This window comes from Caloenas nicobarica, chromosome 6 (assembly GCF_036013445.1).
Source record: "Caloenas nicobarica isolate bCalNic1 chromosome 6, bCalNic1.hap1, whole genome shotgun sequence".
NCBI lineage: Eukaryota > Metazoa > Chordata > Aves > Columbiformes > Columbidae > Caloenas > Caloenas nicobarica.
This window is the reverse complement of record NC_088250.1, coordinates 41199056-41224062: the sequence shown is the minus strand read 5'-3', so window position 1 is coordinate 41224062 and position 25007 is coordinate 41199056. Positions and strand designations below refer to the sequence as shown.

Sequence of the window (25007 nt, the reverse complement as noted above, 5' to 3'; positions counted from 1 at the left end):
AGAACACGGCACCATCGCGCTCAGATACCTCACAAGATGCCAAATTGCATCAGTGCGTATCGATTATATGCCAAGGCACATCAGGATGCTTCATCCTATGCTAACAGCACATAACGAATGTTACTTGTGCTCTGCTGTGTGCTTTCCAGAGCGCACTTGTATATCGCGTTATTCCAGTGGGACAGCGGTGGTACCCACAGAAATACTCAACGTGTTTCCATCTGCTTCTAATCTTCAACAGCATTTAGAAACAAAAAGGAAAGGTGCACTTAATTTAAAAAATATCCAGGCAAAAACCCCAGCATATTTGATGTTCAGTAGTAGTGGAAGGCCATTTATGGTTTTCCTCTGCACAGAATAGCAGCCAAAAATCTCCATCTCACCTTGCTAAAGTGGTTTTGAAACCCCAAGCACCTCCTGGGAAGCCAAATGCAGACTGGGATAACTCCAGTCATCAGAGCTGCTAAAGCACCCACAGATCCCTCGGAAGCCAGGCTGGGCTTTTACAGAAAACTGCATTTAGAGGATAATTCCGCATCACAAACTTTCCTTTCAAAATTCTCAATGCAATTCTCACATGCAGATCGCCACTGTTCGGGTTCGGTTTTGCTTCCTAAAAATCCCACGCTGGAGTCCAAGTTAGCTACCCCAGCAAGAAATCATTTATTTCCAGAGTAAGTGATAACTCTCCTACTACAAAAATCCTATTGCCTGAAATAGGCTCTTCCCATCTAGTTTAAATAAAATCTGTAAGTTACTCAGGGACATTGTGAAGACGAACTCTATGGTACAGCATTATGAGCAGAAGAAAAGGCAGTTTGAGTGTTTGAGTTCCCTGCCAGAACAGCACCAGCCGAAGCTCGATCTGCACCTCCGAGCACACAGCTTTACATGCTGCTTTCATCATTTACCTAAATTGCACCAGTTCATATTTTAAACTGAAATCTATGCAAATGAAAGGTAAATGGAAATTAACTGAACAAGAATTCATTTCACCTAAAGTAGAACTGTGCTGGAACTGCATCTACATTGCCTTACTGAATTTCCCTGTATCAAAATCCTCCCAAGCTAACCAATTTTTATATCCAGAAGATGATGGATGTGAAAATACCTTATGAAAATTGTTCTTTGGTGTTCCATTACACAGCATAAATAGGTTTGCAGTTTGTAGGAGCAAAGACCCTTTACTCACACCCTCAGCTACCACTGTTCATAAAGCTTCATGTATAGCCTTCAATATCAAATCCTCTTGGGGGATTTTCAACCCCAAACTCCATTTTAAGATTTCAGAAGTTACTTCAGCAGTCACTTACTAAACACTCAAAAGTTCTTTTTATGTTTGATGAGGAACACAATAACACAGCACTGTATTATAAAAAGCAAACAACATAGAGGACACGATTTCTTTTTCAGAGGACGATATAAAGGCCCCTTTGTACTTTCTCCACTTTTTCCAACAAAAATCAAAGATCTGTAATGGTAATTACAGTGCAGATCAGGCTTTCTTGGATGGTTTTTGATGACGAATTTTGTTCTGTTTCCAGTGTCATTTTTCATTATATCATTGCTGAATCTCCTTTGAAATTCACCGAGCTAAACTCAACCTTGTTAGGCAATTTTGAAAATATTTTAACAAGTATGAATTTTGAATCCCCGAAACATTTTACATGCAATAAAGGATGCAAGAACGAAATAAATCATTTTCACATGCTTCTGCTTTCACACAGCACCGGAGGCCCCAGCTAAGGGTGACATTCTGCAAATCCCCGCTCCTGCACCTCCACCTTCCGCGTGACCCACCGGCCGCTCCGCTTTTTTTGCCAGTTCAGGGGGATCGGTACCGTACCACAACGCAAGTCAGTAAGACTTCTGGAAGTCTCCAAACGCAGCTTTCAAAATTCAAAGTGCTTTTTCCAGTCTGCGCACACCACCACATAAATTACCGGGAAATTACTTTCTCTTATTGCGTTCTTACTTGCAACAATAATGCATGAATTTTTAATGGCGTTCAGGGGATAAGGTGGAGAGCAGCTGATTTCTCTGAATGCGTGCACATCAGCAAGGTGGAGGAGAGCTTCCACAGCCAGGACATGAAACAGGAGCACCATTAGCCATGCAGGCTTGGTTCCTGGCATTCTCACAACTATTTCAGATTCCTCCTTCGCGACAAAGTGAATTTCCTCTCCATGCCACAAGCAGTTCCCCAAAACAAGACCGTACTGTCAGCAGAGTGGGACAGACACCCCAAAACCAGTAGGTGCCCAGTGCTGCGTCCACCGTGACCAGATCACTGGTCTTTATTGCCGCTTGGAGTTCATAAGAGACCTACCGTGATGCCGAAGCTCTCTACATACCTGCTAATAAAATCCAAACCAGGGATCCTTATTGCTTTGACTGTTTAGTGCTCAGCTGCCTGCAGAAATGAATGTATAGTGGTGATCTGGGTGCAGAAGCATCAGCTAACAGGCTGCAATGGCACCTGCTTGTCTCTGTCCTCTTAAAAAAAAAAAAAAGAAAAAAAGGTAACAACATGGTTTAATCATTAAGGACTCTTGCTTTGGTAAGGAAACCGTGATTAGTTTGTTCCTTGCTGCTGAATGCAATTTCGCAGCCTCTTCTCACTTCCCAAAGTGAACCTAGAGACTCATTCCCACGTTTCCCTTCCAGGCACATCAAAAAGCTGAACTTTGCTCCTCGCGACAACTGGCTGGTCCAACAGCAGCGGCCGCAGGAGCCACCGCGCGTGAGCCGCGACCGGCCGGGCAGAGGGGACGGCTCCACTCGGAGGAGGCAATTGCACACCTCAACAGCCTCGAGCTATGACATCAGAAAACCCAGTCACAGCCGCTGGCTGGGGAACTCTGTGGCCAGCGAGGGACACGGGGAACCGTCCTGGGACCAGCTGCAGGAAACAGAGACACCCGTCTAACAGAAACATCCACCTAACAGAGACACCCGTCTAACAGAAACATCCACCTAACAGAGACATCCATCTAACAGAGACACCCGTCTAACAGAGACACCCGTCTAACAGAGACACCCGTCTAACAGAGACACCCGTCTAACAGAAACATCCACCTAACAGAGACACCCGTCTAACAGAGACACCCGTCTAACAGAGACACCCGTCTAACAGAGACACCCGTCTAACAGAAACATCCGTCTAACAGAAACATCCACCCTTTGTGTTCAAATACCGTGTATTTTCCCAAAGCGCAAGCCACAGCAGGACTAAATACCTAAAGGCTTAACCTATCATTGTTACATTATTTAGGATATTTATGGGAAAACTAGGAGCGTGCTGATCCTTGCAACACGGATAATCTTCCCAGACTTTAGAAATGTGAAATAGCCATGTATTTTTAAAAGATAAGTAAGCCACGCAAAACAAAACCTTCAGTTAACCACGCTCGTCGCCCCCATTTCCAAAGGCGCGGGTGCCGCTGTCCTGCCCAGGCTCTGGGAGAAGATCGGATGGAAGGAGCCAAAGTCCCACCAGGGCTGGGGGCGAGAGAAACTGCAAATCCATCACTGGCGGGGGGGGGAAAAAGAGGGCAATACTGCCAAATAACACTGAAGTGTTTGTCACAGGAACTAAATACCCTTTCTTTTATACAAACTGGTTATTATTTTTTAAATATTTAAAGTCATTTGAAACCAACAATAAAGGAAATAAATATCTCTTCTTTAGATAAATTCCTCTATTGATAAGATCATTCCTCATACTGAATTGAGCCGTTTTGGGGGTCTCTCTGCCAAGGCCACTGTGCTGCCAGGAACCGGGATTTGCTTTCAGCTATTCTACCACTTAATAAGGAGCTGACTGCTTCTATTTTACAATCATATCTCCTCATATTCAGTGCTTTACTCCAAAGCAGACTACAGTCCACACGAAACTGTGTCAAACAAGAAGTAGGTTTATCTTTCTGGAAAGCAAACTTCCAAAGGTTTGGAACAAAGGACATCGTCAAAGATTCATGTCTATCCGTGTCTACAAATAAATTCCAAGACTAAATACAGAGAACTAACTAGGTAAACAGCCAAAACCACCTACACAACCTCTGGACACAACCCGTTCTCCCTAACAGCATCTCAGATGTAGATGTGCACCTCCAGACGTAGAGGAGTTTAATCCATTTCCAGATTAACAAGGGTAAGTCGCTTCCATTTAAATGGGCTGCACAAATAAACCTCTGCTGAGCACTCGCATTTGCTTCTCTTCTCACACACGGGTGCTTTGCTGATGGTGTTCGGATCAAACACCTTCCCTTTGTACCGACGACTGTCCCGTCACCTACAGCAGGCTGCACCTGGCACGCATGTATATATAGATAATATTCTCACCTGTGCATTAAGACCACAAATCACTAACTGTCGATCTGATAAACTCATTTGAGGAAGAGCATTTCTCGCTGAGCAGCGTAAAGCAAACAAACTGCTGGTCTGTCTTGATGCTGGTTCCTGGGGGCGACCCAAAGTCCACCTGTGAAGCTGCTCCAGCAGCTCGCCAGAGCCCTCCTTGCACCCATCACCCTCTATCAACGCTGTGACAGCAGGAAATTTTTAATTTTAGGAGCAATCCTGCGTGTAAGAACCTTGTGGCGGTTGCTGATCCTTCGGCAGGATGGGGAAATTGAGAGTTCAATAATTAGAAATAATTCAATAAGACAAAGTCAGTAATAAAAGGGCTATAAGCATTTCTGGAATCTCAGGCTTCCAATGGGCACGGCCACAATACAAGTAATAAATAAAAACCTGGTAAGTTATTGTGGTCCATTATGGTCACCTTCAGAAACACCAGCTACCCAATGGTTAGAAAATATATTCTAAGTGGAATTTCCCCAAATATACCAAGATGCTACGCAGCAAGGACACATTTTGCAAAAGCCAACTTACGTTTATCTGTAAATGTGACCAAAAATATCTCCTCTCCTTTCATTAGCTCAGCTAATTTCACTTGAGGCACAATCTCCAACCAAGTCCCACCTTGCCCCCCTTGCAGGGAGAGTTACGTGAGATATATATATATGTATCTTTATCTCTCTCTATATATATGCAGATATATAAATATATATATACACATATATCTCTAACCCAGCACGGCACAGCTACAGCAGAGCTGAACGCCAGAGCAGAATCAAAGCCCAAATGTTATGGGAGAAACAGCAGCAAAGGGGAAATAGCAACAAATTTTAATTGTTCCTTTTGTTGTAGGAAAGTACAGATGAAAGACTCACAAAACCAGTTTAGAAGCCATCTGTTGACTCGTTAACATATTTTTCTCATTGCTGGAGAATTACTTTTTTAAATCTTAACAGTCTCTAGCTAATTTATACATCGGGAATTGGCTTTGATCTTACCCAGATTACCTGTCTGTACTTTCTCTCCCTACCAACAGTCACCCTGGGCGATTTCCACCCCAAACAAGGTAGAGTAATTTCTAAACTGTCATTTCAAAGTAATTTCTAGACAGAACTAATTACTGATTTCTCCCTGAGCTTGCTTGTTCATGGGTGGTTTATAGTTTTGCTATACGTAACTATATACACAGAAAAATCTGAAAAAATAAATTAGCTTTTCATTATATGAAGTTGTAAGCAGACAAGCCTGGCGACAAAGGAACTCTTATGTACTTGATCTGCCACGACTCAGAGCTGGAAAAAGAACCGATACAACACTTGCTGGTGCCAAACAAATGGATTAGACGTGAACAACACAAAACAAAACAATCTACTCTCCTTTATCAGGGCTAAATTGCATGAAAAACAAATAGTGGTCTCGTAAAAAAAAAAAAAATCTCATCAAGCCTCCTGCCCTGTAACACGGAGTTCGAGGCACTTAAAGGACTTTCACAGACGTTTCACAAAGGAAATTTCCACAGGCAGCGATTGCCACTTCTAGTCTGCTTCTTCAGAGCCTTTTCCCCCACCCTGGGACCACTTGTCAAGGGTTTTGCTTTGAAGAAGCCAACACAAAACTATGGAACAGAACTTAAGATACATTACAATTTTCGAAATAGTAATCGCGAGTTTGTTTCCGATCAGAAACACATCCTCCTAAGCACATACGCACACAAACACAAGGCGCCAGCTAACTTCAACCTAAATTTCAGTGATAAGAAAATCCAATTATAATGGTTTAGCAATTTATGGAACAGCACTTGCAACCTTGCTCATCCAGAAAAGATCGAAAGTGGATTTCTTCCCTTGCCAGAGAAAACGCTTACAAATAGAATTAAACATTTCTATGTTGAATTAAATTGGGTTTAAGGTTTAATCAATAGCTACTTCAAATTAGACCCGACACTGATTAAAATCTTCCAGTGGGGCATTACCAACAGAACGCAGGCAACCAAGGGACATTCTTGGGTAGACAACACGAGATGTGATGGGGAGTGAGTTAAACTGTTTGTGTGACGGTCGCATTCGTCAGCTGGAATTACAATATCGACACAGAGCAGAGACACGACGGGACTCGACCATACTGCTGTGCTACAGCACACGGGAGGTGACTTTGGAGACCTTGTTCCTACAGGTGTCAGAGCAACCTCTGGTTGAGCTCAGGGAGGTCAGGACATCACCCCAGGTCTATCCACAAACATCCCTGCGTGGGAGAAGGACGAGACAAGAGACAGACGCCATATTTCCCAAAACTGTAAAGGGAATTTATCACTAACCAGCAACAAACACAGCCTTTCCTGTCTTGCTGCAACTCATAAAACGAAAGTTTTTTTAGAAATCTAACGCTCTTCCTTTGGGAAAAAAATCTCCCTCATCTTACGAATGCAAGTACTGTGGTTGCAGTGTAAATCCAGAATTAGCTCACAGTCACCAAACATTTAATCAGAAGCAGAGGGTCATAAAACGTTTCAGCAGGTCTTTCATGTGCTAACGTCAAAAAACCAGGATTCTCTTGGATTTTCTTCCTCCCTTAATTTTGTTTTTCGTATTCAGACTCCGAAGCCATTTACACCCACCCCCTCCTTTCGCCACAGCTCTACTTTGATCATTTGGAGGCACGAAAGCAGCGACGATACCGAAGATGAGAGCTCTGGTACTATTAATATCTGCTGCCCTGGGATGCGAGAACCGAGCGACAAGGACCGAGCAGCATCTCTGACCCTTCCTCCAGCCCCATGCACTGCACATTGACCCCAGAAGTACAGCAAAGCAGACGACAGCAGCCCTGGCAAAGCAGGAGAAACCTCCACACACACATCAGGAGGATGGGATCAAATTGTCTGCGCGAATAAAAATGGGCGGTGAGGAACAAAGAGGGGAAAAGAATGAGGAAGGCCAGAACAGGAACAGAATGGGAATGGATTATATACATATATATATAAAAATAAAATTACATATAATTTTAAAATAATAATATATTTCTCTATAAAAATAGTATATTTTATATAGAAATATATATATATATATAAAAATATATATACACCCCCCCCCCAACAATGAAAAAGCTCCCACATCATTGTACTACTTGCCTTTCACTGCCCTCTTCCCAATGACTTTGCCAACAAATGTGCTGCAGCACAACTGAATAACGAATTCCTAGAATGAGAAATTGCAACACGACTCTTCTTTTTCTTGGGCTGTTTCTTGCCAGAATTCTTACGTCTATTTGTAGACGTTCTTTTGCTACATAGACGTAATATTATCGTGCACAAAACTGAATAATTCTCGTAGAGCTATAAAGGCAGTGGGAAACACCACCAGGAGATGACACTTTGCATTTAGGGTTAAACCACAGTTGAAAACCATAAAACCTTCTAAATGCAGGACCAACGTGTAAGCTGAGCTTGTCTTTTCATTGAAGACAGGGCGTGGGAAGTCAGACACATCATTTTCTGCTTTAAGCCTCTGCTTGACAGCACTGAGAGCAGGAAGGGGACATCACTGAGAAAAAAAATAAATGCGTGTGGTGACTTTTCCAATATCTCAGCCTTAGACCAGCCCCAGACTGAAAGTCGCTATGTCCATGGGGAGATGCTGAGCTCCAGGGGCTGATCCCGTCCTCGTCCTACTCCCTCCCGCTACCGCCCAAATTCCCCAATCCCACCCCAAAACCTCCCAGCAAAGTTCCGTCTTCAAGTTTTCTGCTGCGTTTAGCACAGCCGCTCCACAGCCGATACACCAATTTAATACATTTACACCGTGACAGCACTGACCTTTTCACCAGCTGGTAATTACTCGTACACAGCACTATCCACACCTACCCAGGTTATTACGAATTTCCCACTAGACAGCATGTCCAGCAAGAACATTTTTTATTTTTCTTTCCTTCTCTTCATCTAATTTTGCCACAGAAAACTTCCTGTCCTCCGAAAAAAAAGCTTGCATTATAATACAAAAGGCACAACGAGTTAGACATCCAATGGGAATTGGATGCCTCTGTCCCCCACGTCAGTAAAAATGTGTCTTTCTGTCATAGACTAAATATATTAACCATAAAATCATATTCTTCCTTAACAGCAAAGCATTATAAATTGGCTTTCAGAAAAATTTAATAGAACAATTTAATACTCCCTAAAGATGGAATATGTACAGAAAGCACCGGTCTGAAGAGGAAAACGAGAATTTTTTTTTTTTTCTAAATCCCGTAATAGTTTGTGCTTTCAACAAAGAATATTGAACTTCTTTTCATCAGGAAAATGCATTTAGACAGATTCCTCTCAGTATTAAATAGCTCATCTCCCTTAGACTGAGCAGAACTATTCATTAAGTTGAACGTTTTACCTGTTTTTCCAAAATACGCACTTTTTTTCCCAAGGCTTGCTCCCAGGGCAAGGCCAAAGCAAAACAGACCGAGAGGCTTTGCAAGTGTCCCTGCTTCTGGCGTGGGGAATTCGCGGGTTTTCCCTCTTTGTGGCCTGCAAAGGCCACACCGGCAAGAGGTGAGCATGTAACGCATCTACAAATACAGTCCAGGGGACAAAGTATTTATTTTATTTTAAATTTCATGGAAACCTGAGGAATTTAATTTCAAACAAAGCACAATAAGCAAGGTTTTAGCTAAGCGATAATTCAGTTTAAAAAGCAAAAGTAATGGGAGATTTTTGAAGACGCGACCACTTGTATATAGCCATGCTTATATTTCTCTACATTTTTAGTTGTTATAAGCTGTAGTACCTATAAATCAGACCATTCACGTAGCTGAGGTAGAAGAGGGAAAAAACTGAACTGGAAAAAGGCAAAATTCAATCAACAGTAGGTTTCTATTAAAAAAAAAAAAGTGGAAAAAAAAAAATCCCCACCTCTAAAAATTTATTTCCCAAAGTATATAAGTTTGGATACTCCTCCATGCAGGCAATTTCAGCTGAAGATTCTTAGGAGAATGTCCTTTTATGCAAAAGTTTCAAATAAAATAGCCTTGGCAGCCTACTCTGTCAGCTTTAACACTGCTACAGGGAGACAGGACAAAATTCTCCAACGGCTGAAAACAATGTCTACAACAGACCTAAATTTTAAAGTACCATGATTTGTTACAGATCCTTTAGATAGCAATCGGAATCGCTATTTAAATGGAGATAAACATGCACGGTTTGTACTTTGACACCAAATACACGTGTAAACACAAGGCCACTGTTGCGACGAGGAAAATTAATCTGGAAATTCCGCTAAAAAAATAATTCGATGGATTTGGTGAAACACTCCCCAAGCTACTCCTCAGTCTCAAAGTCAACACACAGACTTCAGGCTTCACTCAGAAATAACAGTAATAAGTTACTAGACTTAAAAACAAAATAAAACCCCCACAAAACCCCCTTCAGTTTTGATATCATTGCAAAACATTTTGAAAGATGTTCTATAAAATTCTGCTTATTCCAGAAATGCCTATGAGTAAAATTAAAAGAAAACTACATCCCGCAGGTAGTTTTTAGTATTGGTAGCATTTTGTCTTTACTAGCATTAAAATATCAATTTCTAAATGCCGACAGCATAACGATGAAAATTTGTAAAGTAGACGTCGATAATTTTATCATTTTAAAACCTTAGAAATGAAGTTTTCCCTGAAGAAAAAAATATTGAAATGATTGCAGGTGATAAGACACACCAGAGGGCATTTAGTTACGTGCCGCAATGTAAAATGTTTGCTCTAAGCTGACAATTTTCATCCGTTCACAAGATAAATCGCACAGGATAATAACGCTTGCCATGCAGTAACTCTTCTCCTAAGAAAGTTTGCATGAGAAAATGAATCTAGAACCTGTAAATCCTGGTGTTTTCAAATAGATTCCTCCAGCAACTGCTAATTACACCAGTTAATTAACCAGGGACTCACCCCTCCAGCCTCACGTCGGGCAGACTGCGGTTGAGGGCGATCAGGTCGCTGGCCATGAGGTTGAACTGGTTGATTTTGAAAAGCTCTTTCATCTTGTCCTGCTCGTCCCTGGGGATGAGAACGGCCTTCCCCATCTCACCAGGTCCCTCTTGGTTTCGAGAGATAACGGCTGGAAGACAAGAGAGCAAAAAGGCGGCTTTTAGTACATGGGCAGCAGTTTTGTTCTTCACCAACCGGGTTCCACCATTTTTAGTGCTCAACAAGAGAGATTCCACAAACAGAAAAGGTTTAGAAAACACTTTTATAGCTATTGAAAATATTTGAAGAACACGTATATTAAACTAATTCTAACCAACTATTTTTTTTTTATTTAGTTTTAACCACCAGGCATGAGATAGCATCATCCCATCCCTGTAAGTAAATAAATTGATCAGTCTTCAGTGACCAAAAAAAAAATCCATCCTGAAAAATAATAGTATCCCAACCCTGACAGAGTATCTTTTATATGTTATTAGAGACTGGGTTTGATAAACATTTGTACAGTCAATTTTGAATTTTAAGGAAAATCATAGTATCATCTCACACAAGCACACAAAAATAAACAAGATAGGGGCTGCCCTTGCAGAAAACACTGTATGAAATCTGTGAAATTCTGTGCCATAGTCCTACATTAGCATTTTATCTTAATAAAGGGATGTAGCAGTCTTGGTTTTATTTTGATGCGATCACATTCATGTTTCGTCTTTCATATCAAAATTACTTTGAAACAGTTGATGCTAAATATATTAAAAGAGTGTCGCTTATGAAGGCTTCTCTATTAGCTGAAGAGTAATTCAATAAATTATTTTTGCAACCAAACCCAATAAAATGCTGGAAGAATAAACTCTTCTACAAAATGCACAGGAAGAAGCCTAAGTGACTTTTTAAGAAAAAAATCTATGATTTTTCCAAGCAAATCAGACACAAGGGTTTCCTAGAACAACCTCACAGAAATTTACATAAAAGACTTTTTAAAAATAAATGTTACAGACTCTGGGCACAGAAATTTCGTTTCAGCAGTTCTAGTTTATGCTTCGGTTGAGCGAGGAACATTTTACAGTATTATCCCATGTATTTTTCATCCTTCCTTTTGATCGGAAGTAGCACCTTTTTATGCTACAACAGGAAGAAATGATGAGTTTTCGCTGTGATTACATGCGAAGATGAAATTGCTCTTGGGTAGATGCTGAAATCCTAAAACACAGTGCCTCCGATGCCCTCTGTGTCCAACGGGATCCCCGGGGATGCCCGGCTGGGTGGGAACGCGTGTTGGGGTGGGCAGCATCCTTTCTACAAGGAGTCCCATGGAGGAGACACGGAGCAACGGGTACAAGTTACTCCTGGGGAGATTCCCACTGGACACAAGGGACCAGAAGATCTCCAGAGATCCCTTCCAACCCCAACCGTTCTGTGATTCTGTGAAATTTTTCCCCTTGAGAACAATCATTGGAATAACGTCCCCAGGGAAGTGGTGGATTCCCCAACGTTGGACACCAAGATTCAGCCGGGCAGGGTGCTGGGCCAGCTTGTCCAGACCGGGCTGGTGCCAAGAAAGGTCGGAGCAGATGAACCTTGATGAACCTTGAACCTGGTGCTCCACGATCCCATGACTCTCACCTGCCTTTGGGAAAAGAATTAACGACTACACTGCCATATATGTTCCCTAATAGGCTGAATTTTCTCTTACAAATACACCTCACAGTCAAAACCATTGACAAGTGCCCGTGGAAAGAAATAAAGCACGAGGAGAAGAGCCGTGCTGCACTTTTAGCACAAGCCTGCACCTCCGCAGCGACGCTTCACCCCCAGAACCGCTCAGAAACCTGCACCGCACACGTACGCACACGGTTACACGTTATATATGCTACTAAATTCCTCTCGGAACGTTTCACAAGGTATATTTATGTAATGCGTAATGCAAACATAAAATATTTGGGATTAATGGCCGGTAATTAAGCTCTGCTATATCATCACTTTCTGGAGAAACGATGAGGCTCCTCGGAGACGGCAATTTGCAGAGCTGGTCCCTCCAGCTGCAAACGGTGTTGGTGGAAATAAATTCTGCCTCCTTTTTGCTGGAAGCGGCAGAGAGCACAAATTTATCTAAGCAGCAACGGGGAGCTGGGAAAAAAAAAAATCATAAAAGAGTCGGCTTGTTCTGCTGAAACTGTGGAAAAATGGGTAAAAGCACAGAAAGGAGCTTGGCCAACAACCTCCTCCCGCAGAAACACAACAAATGGAAAGGAGTTCCTCAAAAAAAGCGATGAAAAAGGGAAGAAAAGGAGTGATGAGCAGGTGAAGGAAGTTTGTCCTTGCGGCATCCTTCAGTCTCATCACCTTTTGGAAGCGGAATTCTCTGGTTTTCTGCCTCCAAAGCTGCATTTAAGGGTCTGCACTGGGGAGCGCAGTGAGGCACCCAAACTGAGCCTCTCTGGAACAGCAATGCAGCACACCAAAACGGTTTCATTTTCTGCTGAAATACTTCGGGATTGGCTAAAAACACCTCAGCGGCAATTTTCTCCTGCAGAAATCAGAAACTGTTCATTAAAACAAATTGTTTAGGGGAAAAAATGAAAATAATTGAGCAACCCATTATTACAACAGTAAATTTGCTGTTTCTCCTTGTAGTAAACCAACAAACTCACTGTAAATTCATTATTACAGAAACCCCAGCTCATTCGCAGTTTCCATCGCAGGGACTCAGATTAAACTCAGCCTGAAAACTTCTGTTTATTCTGCTTGGAAGTATGAGTTATATATTCCTTCATCTGCAAAACTGATTTTCATTACAAGATTCTGTGTTTTTCTATTATTTACCAAGGTCCATCAAGATACAACTTCAAAGAGATTTTTCCCGTCCTGAAGTCTAATATAAAACTAATCAGAAATTTCCTAAACAGCCTTTCCACTCTCACGCTTTTATTCAAAGCAAAGTACTATCAGATTGCATTTCAATCACAGCTCACACATCTCAGTGATGGAGAAACATATTTAATTCTGCTATGGTTAAAATGCAGCAGCCTCAGCTTATCAAATCTTCAGAGAAGATGCGCAGGGTTTATGAATGAACAGCCACATATATACAAACATTTTCAGAGATGTACCTTGAATCCATACCCAGGACCATTTCTTCTTGTATTTTCTCTCCCGTTTTTGAATAAACAAGTTTTGAGCCCCGAGACTCTGTAATAAACTGTCCTCAACTGTCTCAAACCCAGCAGATGCAAAGCACACAACAATCCAACCACATTCAAGTCGGGAAAAATACCACTTTCCATTTTCCAAACCATATGTCAAATATTAAAATGAGAACCAAGTAAACATCATAATACCAGAGATGGCAGGACTAGTTAGCAAATCAAGAGCTTTTGCAAATACTCAATATGTCCAAATTTTTTGTAGAAAATTGAATTTTTGGTAGCATTGAATAGTCTTGAGAATCTAAAGATGGTGTCAGAACTTTCCTAACACGAGGTATGTCACCAAAATTGTATTTCTAAAAGCACAAAGCCACTATAAATATTTCTACTGAATGATTTATTATTTATCCAAAGCAAACAAAACAATTTTATTGTTTTTCCAAATATTGATATTGTGGTTTCACCATATTTTTACGTTCTGCTTTACCTTTTTTCTAGGAAGTACAGCATACTTCATTCATACAGCATACTTCAAATCAGGCTGTTCAGAATATTTTATGAAATGCCAAATTTGTATTCAAGTTTCCATCCCAAAATCTTTATGTAAAACGCACACATGCACTCTTCAATCAGAGAACATAAACATAATGCAGAATCCCTTCATCTAGAGAATTAAAGAAATAAATCTGTTTATTAGGTATTCAGAATGTATGAATGGTAAAAGAGGCGACAATCAGCGAACACACGCTGCTGATTACGAATTTCTTCACCTGCACTGAGGTTTATAAGCTAAAATGAGCATCGCAAGCAATTTCCTTACAGAACACATCTTCAAAAATATCACTTAGAATTTACCATCAAAACCACCGTTTCTACATAGCTTTTATACCTCTTTTCGATAGCACAGCGAAGATAATCGACTTTAAACGACTCCGCAGTGAATATCGACTCCATCCCCCTGCGGCGCAATGGAAAACCTGCTCTGCACACAGGGGCTGCCCAGAACCTGCAAATCATTCTGAAAATCATTCTGAAAATCCTCCAACTTGGAGAAGTCCAAGATTTTCCAGGCCCTGCTGCCTCCAGTTTTTTTCTCCCGGTAGAAAAAGCTGGTTCGCCCCACAGAAATCACCAGGTCCGCACAGGTAGAAGACTTGAGCTCACCTCCAGGCTCATATTTTAAATAACTTGCAATCGTAATGGGGACCTGAGGCAGGATCCTTGAAGCCAGCGTAGAAGAAGCTCACAGATTTAATTTTTTCTATATAAAAATTAACTTAAAGAATTATCAATAAACTCATTAGCACATCTGATCCATAAGTACTTTGGGAGTGCTTCTGCTGCCAGTAAGTCGAGAGTTTTATTGAATACCAAGAACAAAGAGGAAACAGAAAACTTTGACTCATCTGTTATTTGCTTCTCCTCTGTGTTGAAAAAGCCACCTCGCTCACCAGGTTTGCTCTTGCTGTGCCCTTGGACAACACCCCAGGGTCCCGCCTGACCATCCTTTGCTATTGCTGCCTCATCCTGTGATCTGATGGGTCTCCATGGGCTTGTGTTGGTTTTTCATCCCACTCCTTGGGCATTTGATGGAGTTTTTATTTACTGTACAAGACCTTCCTGAGCTCCAGGGGCAGGTGCCGGCAATTTTGCCTCACGCTGTACTTCATCTTGACCCTAAGCACTGGGATGGCCTGCGTTTTTGACCGTATGTACAGAAAAAAGGAAAAAAAAAAAAAAAAAAAGAAAAAAAAGGATTTGGGGAGCTGGGCAGCATCCTCAGCCATAGCATGGGCTCTTGGAAACAAACCTCCAACGCTGGGCTCAGAACTGGACATACGGAAAACCAGCGAGGATTTATAAGCTGAAGTAACCGGGAAAATTATTTATGTATACCAGATCGATTCACTTTTATGAGGACTTAATTAGAAGACCATATTTTGATTCATACTCAATATTTCTAACTTACCTTGACCATATTACCCTTCACAGAGCGAAATGAGTCTCAGCCCATCATGAAGAGTTTTTTGCCAGCTCTGTAAACACAAATGTTTCATAAGGTTTCTCTGACCTAAATATATTTTAGTGAATTTAGAAATAACGTCTTAATCCTCAGCAATCATCAAAGCTCATTAACTATCTTTCCTGTATACTGGTTACACAAGATGACACTAAGTCAAACCCATTAATTTCCAGATATCTGAAATACTTCAGGGAATGCTCCACTACCAGGGCAAGCTGAAGAAAGTGAAATATTTCAGAAAATAATTTGAGTACTAACATAAGAAAGCCTTTCTGCTTTCGGTAGGGACGAGTTTCGGGCAACGCGTCTTGTGGGTCTGAAAGGCCAGTGTCCGTCCCGCCAAGAGGACAAGCTGGAGATGCACCCAACGGTCCACAAAAAGGCAGGAGGAAAATACTTTCACACACATATGTAATTACATTTATACCCATACATATATTTATACACATATATACATACGTCTTAAATAGTAAAGACAATAAAGAGAAGGATGGCTGCATATAGCTGCTATCGCATTAATCCCACTGCAGCTGCTAGGTGCATATGACAAATACACACATTTCTTCTGTCCAAAATGACTGTATTAGCTCAATCTTCTATTATTAAGAATTCACCCTGTGAAAAACCTTAACAAAACAGAGACCTCAATTCCTCCTCTCCTCTGTAAATCACATTGAGTAATGAACTTGAGCTTCAAATGTAAAATGAAAAAAAGAAAATGAGAGCAGAACAGGGATGGACGTGGATCTCAGAATGTCACCTCAGCTTTCCCCACAACACAGGAATCAAATAATTGGACTTTAAACATCCACAGCCTACGTGGGTTCCTGGTTTTGGGGTGTTTTTTAAAAAAAAAATATTTGCTTTGAAACCTCTGAAGATAGAGTTTTTACAGCCTTTCAAGGAAACCTAAATGAAATCCAAGCAACAAAACAAGTTACTGAATTATACTCGTACCTTGATAGACCTGAGGAAATAGAAGAATCTTCATGAGCTAAACACATAAAAACTGCAGAACTGATGCTCTTTAAGAATATTCAAGGGTTGAGCGCAGGTGGACAAATACATGTGGGGACCTGAGAAATCTCAGCTAGAGCCAGAGAAAAAGGGCAGAGAGGAGCTGGGCTTCTACCGACCAACACCAAATCCGTGTTGACGATTCCACGCACAAATTAATAAAAAGTGTTTGTCGGGTAATTTACAACAGAACTATGAGAAACACGGGAATAAACAATATCAACAGCAGAACTGATTAAATGAAGTGTCTTCAGGTCTCTTCAAGTTTTTCCTCTTATAATTCAGCAAATCAAAACCCAAACCCCTTCCCTTGTTTTGTGCCCATCCGGGAGAGGTTTCCATTAAATCACAAGATGATATATCCTTTCCCAGAACAGGACAAAGGTCTGTCTGGCACAGTACAATGTCTCAGAGCAACCAATAGATCATGGCAGAAAATATGAGATGGGTTTTAAAATAATTCCTGCAGAGATTTTCCCTTTACCCTGTACCCAGACAGGTGTTTTTGACAGCTGGCCATCGGCTTGCACACTCCCTTGTTAAATCCATTTATCTTTTTGCCAATGAACTGCATGAGTTATCTGAGCACTGCTGGGAAAAAAAAGAAAAAAGAAAAAAAAAAAAAAGGAAAAAAAAAAAGTGTCCTTTTATTTGCTCTGGCTTTGCTATATCACATTTTCATTGGCTTTTACCCTGGGAGACGGAGTGAATCCCTGCTCAACCTTCTCTGCCTGTTTATGCCTTTACAAATCCTCAGTTTATCCTCCTTTGCTTCTCACTTTTCCAAGCGGTAGAATTATTTATTTAGTCTCTCCCCACAGAGAGGCCAAACTACCTGAAATCAGCCTTGTCTGCCTTTCCTGAACCATGGGTTTCACTCAATGAAATCGAGCTTGGGTTGAATCAAGTACCAACAACAAAACAAACAAATAAATTCATGTGCTTCTAGCAAAGCTGCTTTAATTTACAGCAAAAGTCTTATTTTGTGATTATCTTCCAAGATCTCAAAAGCAAAGTAATCTGCAATTCTCTGCAGAGTTCTGCACCTTGTTGTACTTGTGATTTGGGAAGGAGCCACATACACGTACACTGTCCACGTCCACCTGTATGCACCTCATGGTGCCTCGGTTAACACTATTCAATAGTTGTAACTAAGAAAGAGCAGTGATTCAGCAGGTTTGCTTGTTAACTTACTGAAACGGATTTCAAATATTTTTGAAATGTGGGTTGTTTTTTTTTTAAAAAAAAAAAAAATTACGCCTATCGAAAACAGCTTTGCCTCCAAGCACCAGAATTAACAGCTCATCTCTTCAATGACCATCTTGGTGCGCGCGGGGATAATGGAACTGACATGAAGCATGCCCACAAAGAATGAAAATGCTATTTTTCCAGCATTCTGGCTGCAGACATTTTTCATCATCTGTCAGCGCAGACAGGGCTCCTTTGGAAACAAAAACAACCCCCTCACAAGGGCTTCTTAGAAGTGCCGAGGTCTTTGGTGGAGTGGGGAATAGAAAGCACAAAATTCAAGATAAAGAAGGGGGGGGACGGGGGGGAAGCAAAGCCCAATAGATTTCAAAGCATTCAATTTATTTAACAATTCAGTCAAGCACTGCACAGGGGCCGTCGCACAAATAAGCACAGCAACACTCAGAAGATGCAAGAACTCATCATCTGTGCCTTTTTTTGGTCGTTTTTTCACCCCAAATGTTCATCTTCCCTCCTTACACTTTGGCTGCAACACCTACGCTTTGGTTTTGAGTCACAAATAAGACGGCAAAGATAACGATGCTGTTTTGCAGAGAGCAGAGGGGACCGTCCCCCCAGAGTTGGGTCCCCCCTGCCTGGGAACACCCCAAAAACCCACTGGTCTCTCTGGTGGCCCCAGATGACAGCCCAGCCATCAGCTTGTCCTGCCCAGACAGGGCGAGGAGAAGGTCAGTAATGTCCCCCTCGGTGACACATCATCATAGAGTCACAGATGGTTTGGGTTGGAGGGCCCTCCCCAGCTTCCCCAGCGCCCCCCTGCCATGAGCAGGGACATCTGCACCAGCTCAGGTTGCTCAGAGCCCCGTCCAGCCTGGCCTGGGATGTCTGCAGGGATAAACCCAGCGTAAACGCGATGCTGATGAGCAGAAATCACGGCTTTTGCAATTTAACACAAAGCACGCACAGAGCAAAGGCTGTGAGAGGTGAGGGTGCTCTGCGGGCACTGTGTACAAATTTAACGAAAAATACCCACAGCACCAAAAAGCATTTTCCTGTTCCAGAAACTGCCTAGGCAATAAGTTATTCCAATCTTATTCATGTATTATTAATTGGTTGAAATATAGGGGAAGTTGGAAATACCACTTTCTACTTTTCCATGACAGATAACAAGAGAAATCTTGTTTTACCCCCCGCCAACAACGATCAGACTGGAGATCTTCTGAACTACCAGCACGCTGCACGGGCTGCGAGACACCCTCCAAAATCCAAAATGCGCCTCTGTAGAGCCCTGACCAGGGGTTACGTCCCACCTGTGCAGGGAGGAACCATCGCACGGAGCTGGGTGTCCGTGAAGGCACCTCCACGCACAACAGAGCAGAAAACTCCTTTTTTTAAGGGTCTGACTTCTGCAGCTGCCAGGATGAAAACCTGTTTCAAAGGAAAAATTCCCAAAGAAACCCAGCAAATAATTGTGTTCTGATTTTTTCTGGTGGGGGTTTTATTTTTGGGATTTGTTTTGGTTTTGTGTTTGTTTTGGGTTTTGTTTTTAAAAACAAAGAGTTGTCATACAGTACTGAGTAACTCTTAGGGTTTTTTCCTATAGCTCCCCAGCATCCGGGGAAGGAGATCACAGCTGCTCCAGGGGATGTGCTGCTGCTGGGGGTTCTGGAGCAGACGACGGAGGTTCCTCGCTCGCAGGAGCTGAGCTGAGATGCCCATAAAACCATAAACTGGTAGAACTGGTTCAGTTGGGAGAGACCCTCAGGATCATCGACTATGAGCAGCCACGTGGTGAAAACCTCCCGTCTCCTGCACAGAATCCAGCGCTGGGGTTTCATCCCAGTTTGCAATTAATGAAATAGAACAAGGGCAAGTGTAGAGTCTTGCATTGGGGTAGGAACAACCCCAGGTTCCAGTATAAGTTGGGGAACGAGCTGTTGGAGAGCAGTGTAGGGGAAAGGGAGCTGGGGGTCCTGGGGACAGCAGGGTGACCGTGAGCCAGCACTGGGCCCTTGTGGCCAGGAAGGGCAATGGGACCTGGGGGGGATTAGAAGGGGGTGGTCAGTAGGTCAGAGAGGTTCTCCTGCCCCTCTGCTCTGCCCTGGGGAGGCCGCATCTGGAATATTGTGTCCAGTTCTGGGCCCTCAGTTCAAGGACAGGGAACTGCTGGAGAGAGTCCAGCACAGCCACAGAGATGCTGGAGGGAGTGGAGCATCTCCCATGTGAGGAAAGGCTGAGGAGCTGGGGCTCTGAGCTGGAGAAGAGGAGGCTGAGGGGTGACTCATTCATGGGGATCAATATGGAAAGGGGCAGTGTCAGGAGGATGGAGCCAGGCTCCTCTGGGTGACAACCAGTGATAGGACAAGGGGCAATGGGTGCAAACTGGAACACAGGAGGTTCCACTTAAATATGAGAAGAAACTTCTTCCCGGTGAGGGTGCCAGAGCCTGGCCCAGGCTGCCCAGGGAGGTTGTGGAGTCTCCTTCTCTGCAGACATCCCAACCCGCCTGGACACCTTCCTGTGTAACCTCACCTGGGTGTTCCTGCTCCGGCGGGGGATTGGGCTGGATGAGTTCTCGAGGTCCCTTCCAGTCCCTGACATTGTGATTCTGTGATTAAATTACTTGTATAGCATTTCAGTTCATTACCTTCATTGCTTATTTTATCTCCTTTCATTTTTCCTTCAAACAGGGCGGCTGAAGGCAATAATCCTATTTAGAGCCGTCCAGCCGGAGCTGACAGCCCTGCCGCCCAGGACACAGCAGCCCTGACCCAAAATCCAGCAAAACCCACCCAAACCTCCCCTTGCCCTCAGGCCCAGCCCTGCTCCGCCACCCCGAACACGGGTTTAATGTCACAGACACCGGGAGCCGCCCTGACCTGCTGCAACTCAACAAATCCGCCCCCACTGGTATTTTGTATTTCTGTCTGCATCGCTATCTCAGTCCAAATAACCTTTACCAGCCTGCTACACAGAAACTTGGGGCTTTCAGTTGGTTGGTTTTGTACTGGTTTGTTGGGGTTTTCTTTGTTTGCTTTGGGTTTGTTTGGTTTGGTTGAGGTTGTTTTGTTTTGAACATCAATCCTAAATAATCCAGTTTAAAAAGCAAAAGTAATGGGAGATTTTAGAAGACCCAACCACTTGTACATAGCTATGCTTATATTTCTCTAAATTTTTATTTATTGTAAGAATCTCAATATAATCCTGATATTTTATCACAAATAATTCGTTGGCATAAACGCCAAACAGAATCCAATAAACCAAAGGATCAATTCACAGTCCTTTGCCATTGACATGATGTATCTCTGCTGCTCAGAACTACACGCACTTATCTCGAATCCAGAACATAAAGAATTCTGGTTTTAATTATGCAGTAGCAATAAATCCTGTAAAGTTGTCATAAACATCATTAAATAGATCATTTACTTCACTGTATTTCTCAACCTTAGAGTTCCATGAGTCTGAAAAAAAAAAGCCCAGATGTTGCTTTCCAATACTAAAAGCATCAGAACTCAGTGTAAGTTCTGTCATAAATACACTTCTTTTAGCATTGCTGTCTAGAGACACATCGGCCAACCCTGATTTCTGTAGGCAGAAAACCCACAGGGGACAAGGGGTCTGGAGTCAGAGAATAAACTCAACATCACATTTTTAAAAAGATATTATTCCATTTAGGATGCCTGTGAAGTCTACTTACTGGCTGCCATTTCCAAGAGATAGGATCCAAAAGAAGGCATCTTCTCATAAAAAAACCACAAAAACATCAACCCTCATGAACATTCTTCATAAATTCATACGGAACCTACACACAGTTACGCGATGCGATCTAAAATCAAAGGTCTCCGCAGTTACCAGCCTTGTTTACTACACTGTGGTATAGCTACTGCTAGATCTTGATAACAAATTCAAAGTCTAATTAAATACCATACTAGTTCAATGCCCTTCAGGAACATAATTGCTCTTTTTAGCAAATCAGCTGTCATATAAAGTTAAGAAACCACAGATACTGGACCGAACAAAGTGTTTTCAAGAGGATAAAAACAATGCTCCATTCTAGTCCATCCCCTTCCAAATATCAGTTAATAAACAGTATCTCTATGAGTGTGACAATGAAAAGTTCTCTTTAAAAAAAAAATACAACACCTCCAGGTAGTAGCTTTTTATTTTGAAGAATTCACTGTGACAAATTAAGCCAAAAATATTCGAGTGACAAACGTAAGATGAACAGTGGCAGCCAAACCAGCGTTCTGCAAGACAAAAATCAATCAGACGGTAACTGCATGGAATGAAGGGAAGAGGCATTTCATTTATTTGTATTTTTTAAACCTTCCCTGACACACCTTGGCTGTCATTCTAGTATTTTAGAGTGCCTTATAAAGTCAAACTGCTACTGACATATAATTTTTTTCCGTCTCAGCATTTTATCCACTTTCATTAACAGGTGTGTTTTTCTCACATTTATGAGAAAAGGCATGTCTGATAGCTGCCTGAATTTATTTGCACGTATCTTCAGTAAATCTTTAGTAAAAGATTCTTTGTTATCACTCTGTGGTTTTTTCCTGTAGGGCTGAACAGTTTGATATTTTTAGTCTAGCATGCTATACTTTAAACAAGGTAAAAATTTGGAGAGGAAAAAAACACATCTCTTGCATTTTCTTTTCTAGTTTTGTGAAATGTTTTGCAAATAAGTCCCCTGGCCAGGAAACAGAGGAGATGCTGAGAACAGAACAGCATCCTCCTCCCTCCCATCGCCACCCTACGGCACCTTTTGCCATCCCAAATTCAGCAGGAACCTGCTGAGCATCCCCACATAAGGTGCGTCTGAGGAAAAGCAATTCAACCCATGCAAGTCCATTTAGTTATGAACACCGGGATTAATTACTTTCAGGACAACCGCCACTTGAATTGACACACGGTGAGCCAGCAGGTAACACACTGCGTTACCCTAATTGGTATTTGATAGGAGGCTTAGGGGGTAATTATGTTGTATTTTGGCAGCCGTGCACATGGGCTACGTCCTTTGGTCTAGCCCAGAAAACGATTTTTCAGTAAAAAAAAAAAAAAAAAAGGAAAGAGCTGCTTTCTGAAGAGCCACTGCCTTGTGAACAAGCCTTAAGATACTTGCTTTAGAGGAAAAAAAAAAAAAGGAAAAATTCATATAACTCGCTAGCAAGGGGCAAATCCATTTACAGATGCGAATCGAGGGACCACAAGGTCCTGCTGCGCTCGAGGAACATCAGGAGAGACGAGTCCTCCCTTGGCAAAGAGTCAAAAGGGGACAAACGGCAGCTTGGGGAGTTCCAAATCACCACCTTTTATAAACAAAATCCTTTGCACAGCCAGGCCCTTTTAGCGCCAGCAGCCCTGGGCAGGGCAGCCTGTCTGTCAGGTCTCCATCGCCGCATCCCGCAGCTTAAACCGCCGTGTTTTCACACTACTTATTGCTACACCCCACTTACGGTTTTCTGCAGGAAGAACAGTTTTAATGAAGTACTTCATTATTGCAAAGAGGCCGGCTAAACTTGACATGATTGTAAAAATGGATATGCCTTTTTAACAAATATTATGCTTTGTTAAGTGTAATGAAAACTAAATGCAAAAAGGAAATTTTTCTGCACCCAAAAGGATCCTAGTTCAGTTTCCCTTGTAAGAAAAGCTACTGAAAATTTATGAAAATTTATACATTATCAAGAAAAACACTTCCCTGCCTAGGCCTGTTGACCTAAATCACGGTGTCTACTTTGGAATAAATCTTATTTTTATGACTAGGTTAGACTCACTAACTTGTGCAGGCTGTAATAAGTCCTGTACCACCGTGTCACAAATCACTGCAACTCACAATGTACATGAAAGAAAAAGGGCAGATTGCCAGTTCCCACAGACGGTAAATCACACTGGCCTAGTAAATGACACCTTTTGAATTTTAGACTTAAGTTCATCATTGCTAAACTTGTACCACATAACTGAGAAAATAACTATAAAATAATAAATAATAAAACACCTGCGATTCATCACGTTATGGCCAGTGACTTTGTTCATATAACGTGGACTTAGAGCTATTTTTGTTCATTTACAAAGTCATTCAGCAAAGGGATAGTTCTCCAAGCAAACCACACCGTTAACAAAAGAATAAATAAAGCAAGAGAGAGGAAAATATCCAGCGGAGAGCCCAGAACTGGACACAAGCCAAGAGGAAAATATGAATTTCCGCAGGGTCTGCAGCCCCCAAGGACACGCAGGTCTCCTCCACAGCCAGGTCACGCTTTGGGCAAAATCATCTATTAATCTAATTAGTCACTTCCTGGCAAGAAGTAATGGGATCATGCACTAGGATGTGTAAGTGGCAAGGAGAACACTAAAGAGCCAGATACTGAAAAGAACCTGGAAAGAAATTATCTCATCTCTAATTAAAGGCAAGGAGAAATGAAAATAGATTCGTAGGCACGTGTAACCATTTTACCATGGCTTACTATTCAGAAATATGGGGAAAAAAAATTAAAGACTGTAACATAAAAAGCTACAGAATTTGAAATGGACTCAGAGAACCGCAGAGGTGGCTGTTGGACCCCCTGGGGACCACCAGGACACCTCCCGAAAAATTTCCATAGTCACAAACATCACCATCAGTTCCTATTCACGACTTAATAACGGGGCGCTGAGGGCCAAGCTGATATCAGATGACATCTGATTTGGACTTAAATGCCAACAGCATGATCTGTGGTGTCACAGATGCTTTTTTTAACTTGCAGGCATTAAATGCTTCAGGTTATGCTATTTGCATCAAATTTGAAACATCGGCTTTCTGGCCATACACACGTGCCTTTAATCCTATTAGCAAAAGCTACCTAAGGATGGAGAAAGGACCAGAGTATCCTTTTCATAACAGTAACACGCCATCATCGACTGATTTAATCCATAAATTCCCCCCTGCATACACCAGCCAAGCGACTGGTCTGTACAGAAAATGAGAAATACCATTCAGCCAATACAGATTCCAGCCTGGAGATGTACAGTGGAGGGGAAAGAAGAGAAAAATAAAAAATAACTGGAAAAAATAAGCAACCTGAGCTTAAACTGAAAGTCTCCCAGCAGCAAAAGAACTGGAAAATTCACACTTGTGCCTGAACACCATGAGGAGTTGGCTTTGCAAACCCAAACAACCTGCCTTTAGAAGGGAAGCACGCACGGAACGTCTGCAGCACAGAAAGTTTTAACCACTAGAATGGAAAAGAATCAGACTTCAAAAAAACCCCACCAAAACCAATCTGTCAATCTCTCCATCAGGCCAATTT

The 25007-nt window shown here is 42.1% G+C and overlaps 1 protein-coding gene across 3 annotated transcripts in view; it reads right to left on the bottom strand.

Annotated features, from left to right (window-relative positions):
• Nucleotides 1-25007, bottom strand: part of GALNT13 (polypeptide N-acetylgalactosaminyltransferase 13) — a 107929-nt gene that overhangs the window by 60971 nt on the left and 21951 nt on the right. For all 3 annotated transcript variants that reach the window (XM_065637750.1, XM_065637747.1, XM_065637749.1), the window contains exon 2: nucleotides 10288-10456. In XM_065637750.1, coding sequence (XP_065493822.1) covers nucleotides 10288-10456 — 169 coding nt within the window. The remainder of the gene's footprint in view (nucleotides 1-10287; nucleotides 10457-25007) is intronic.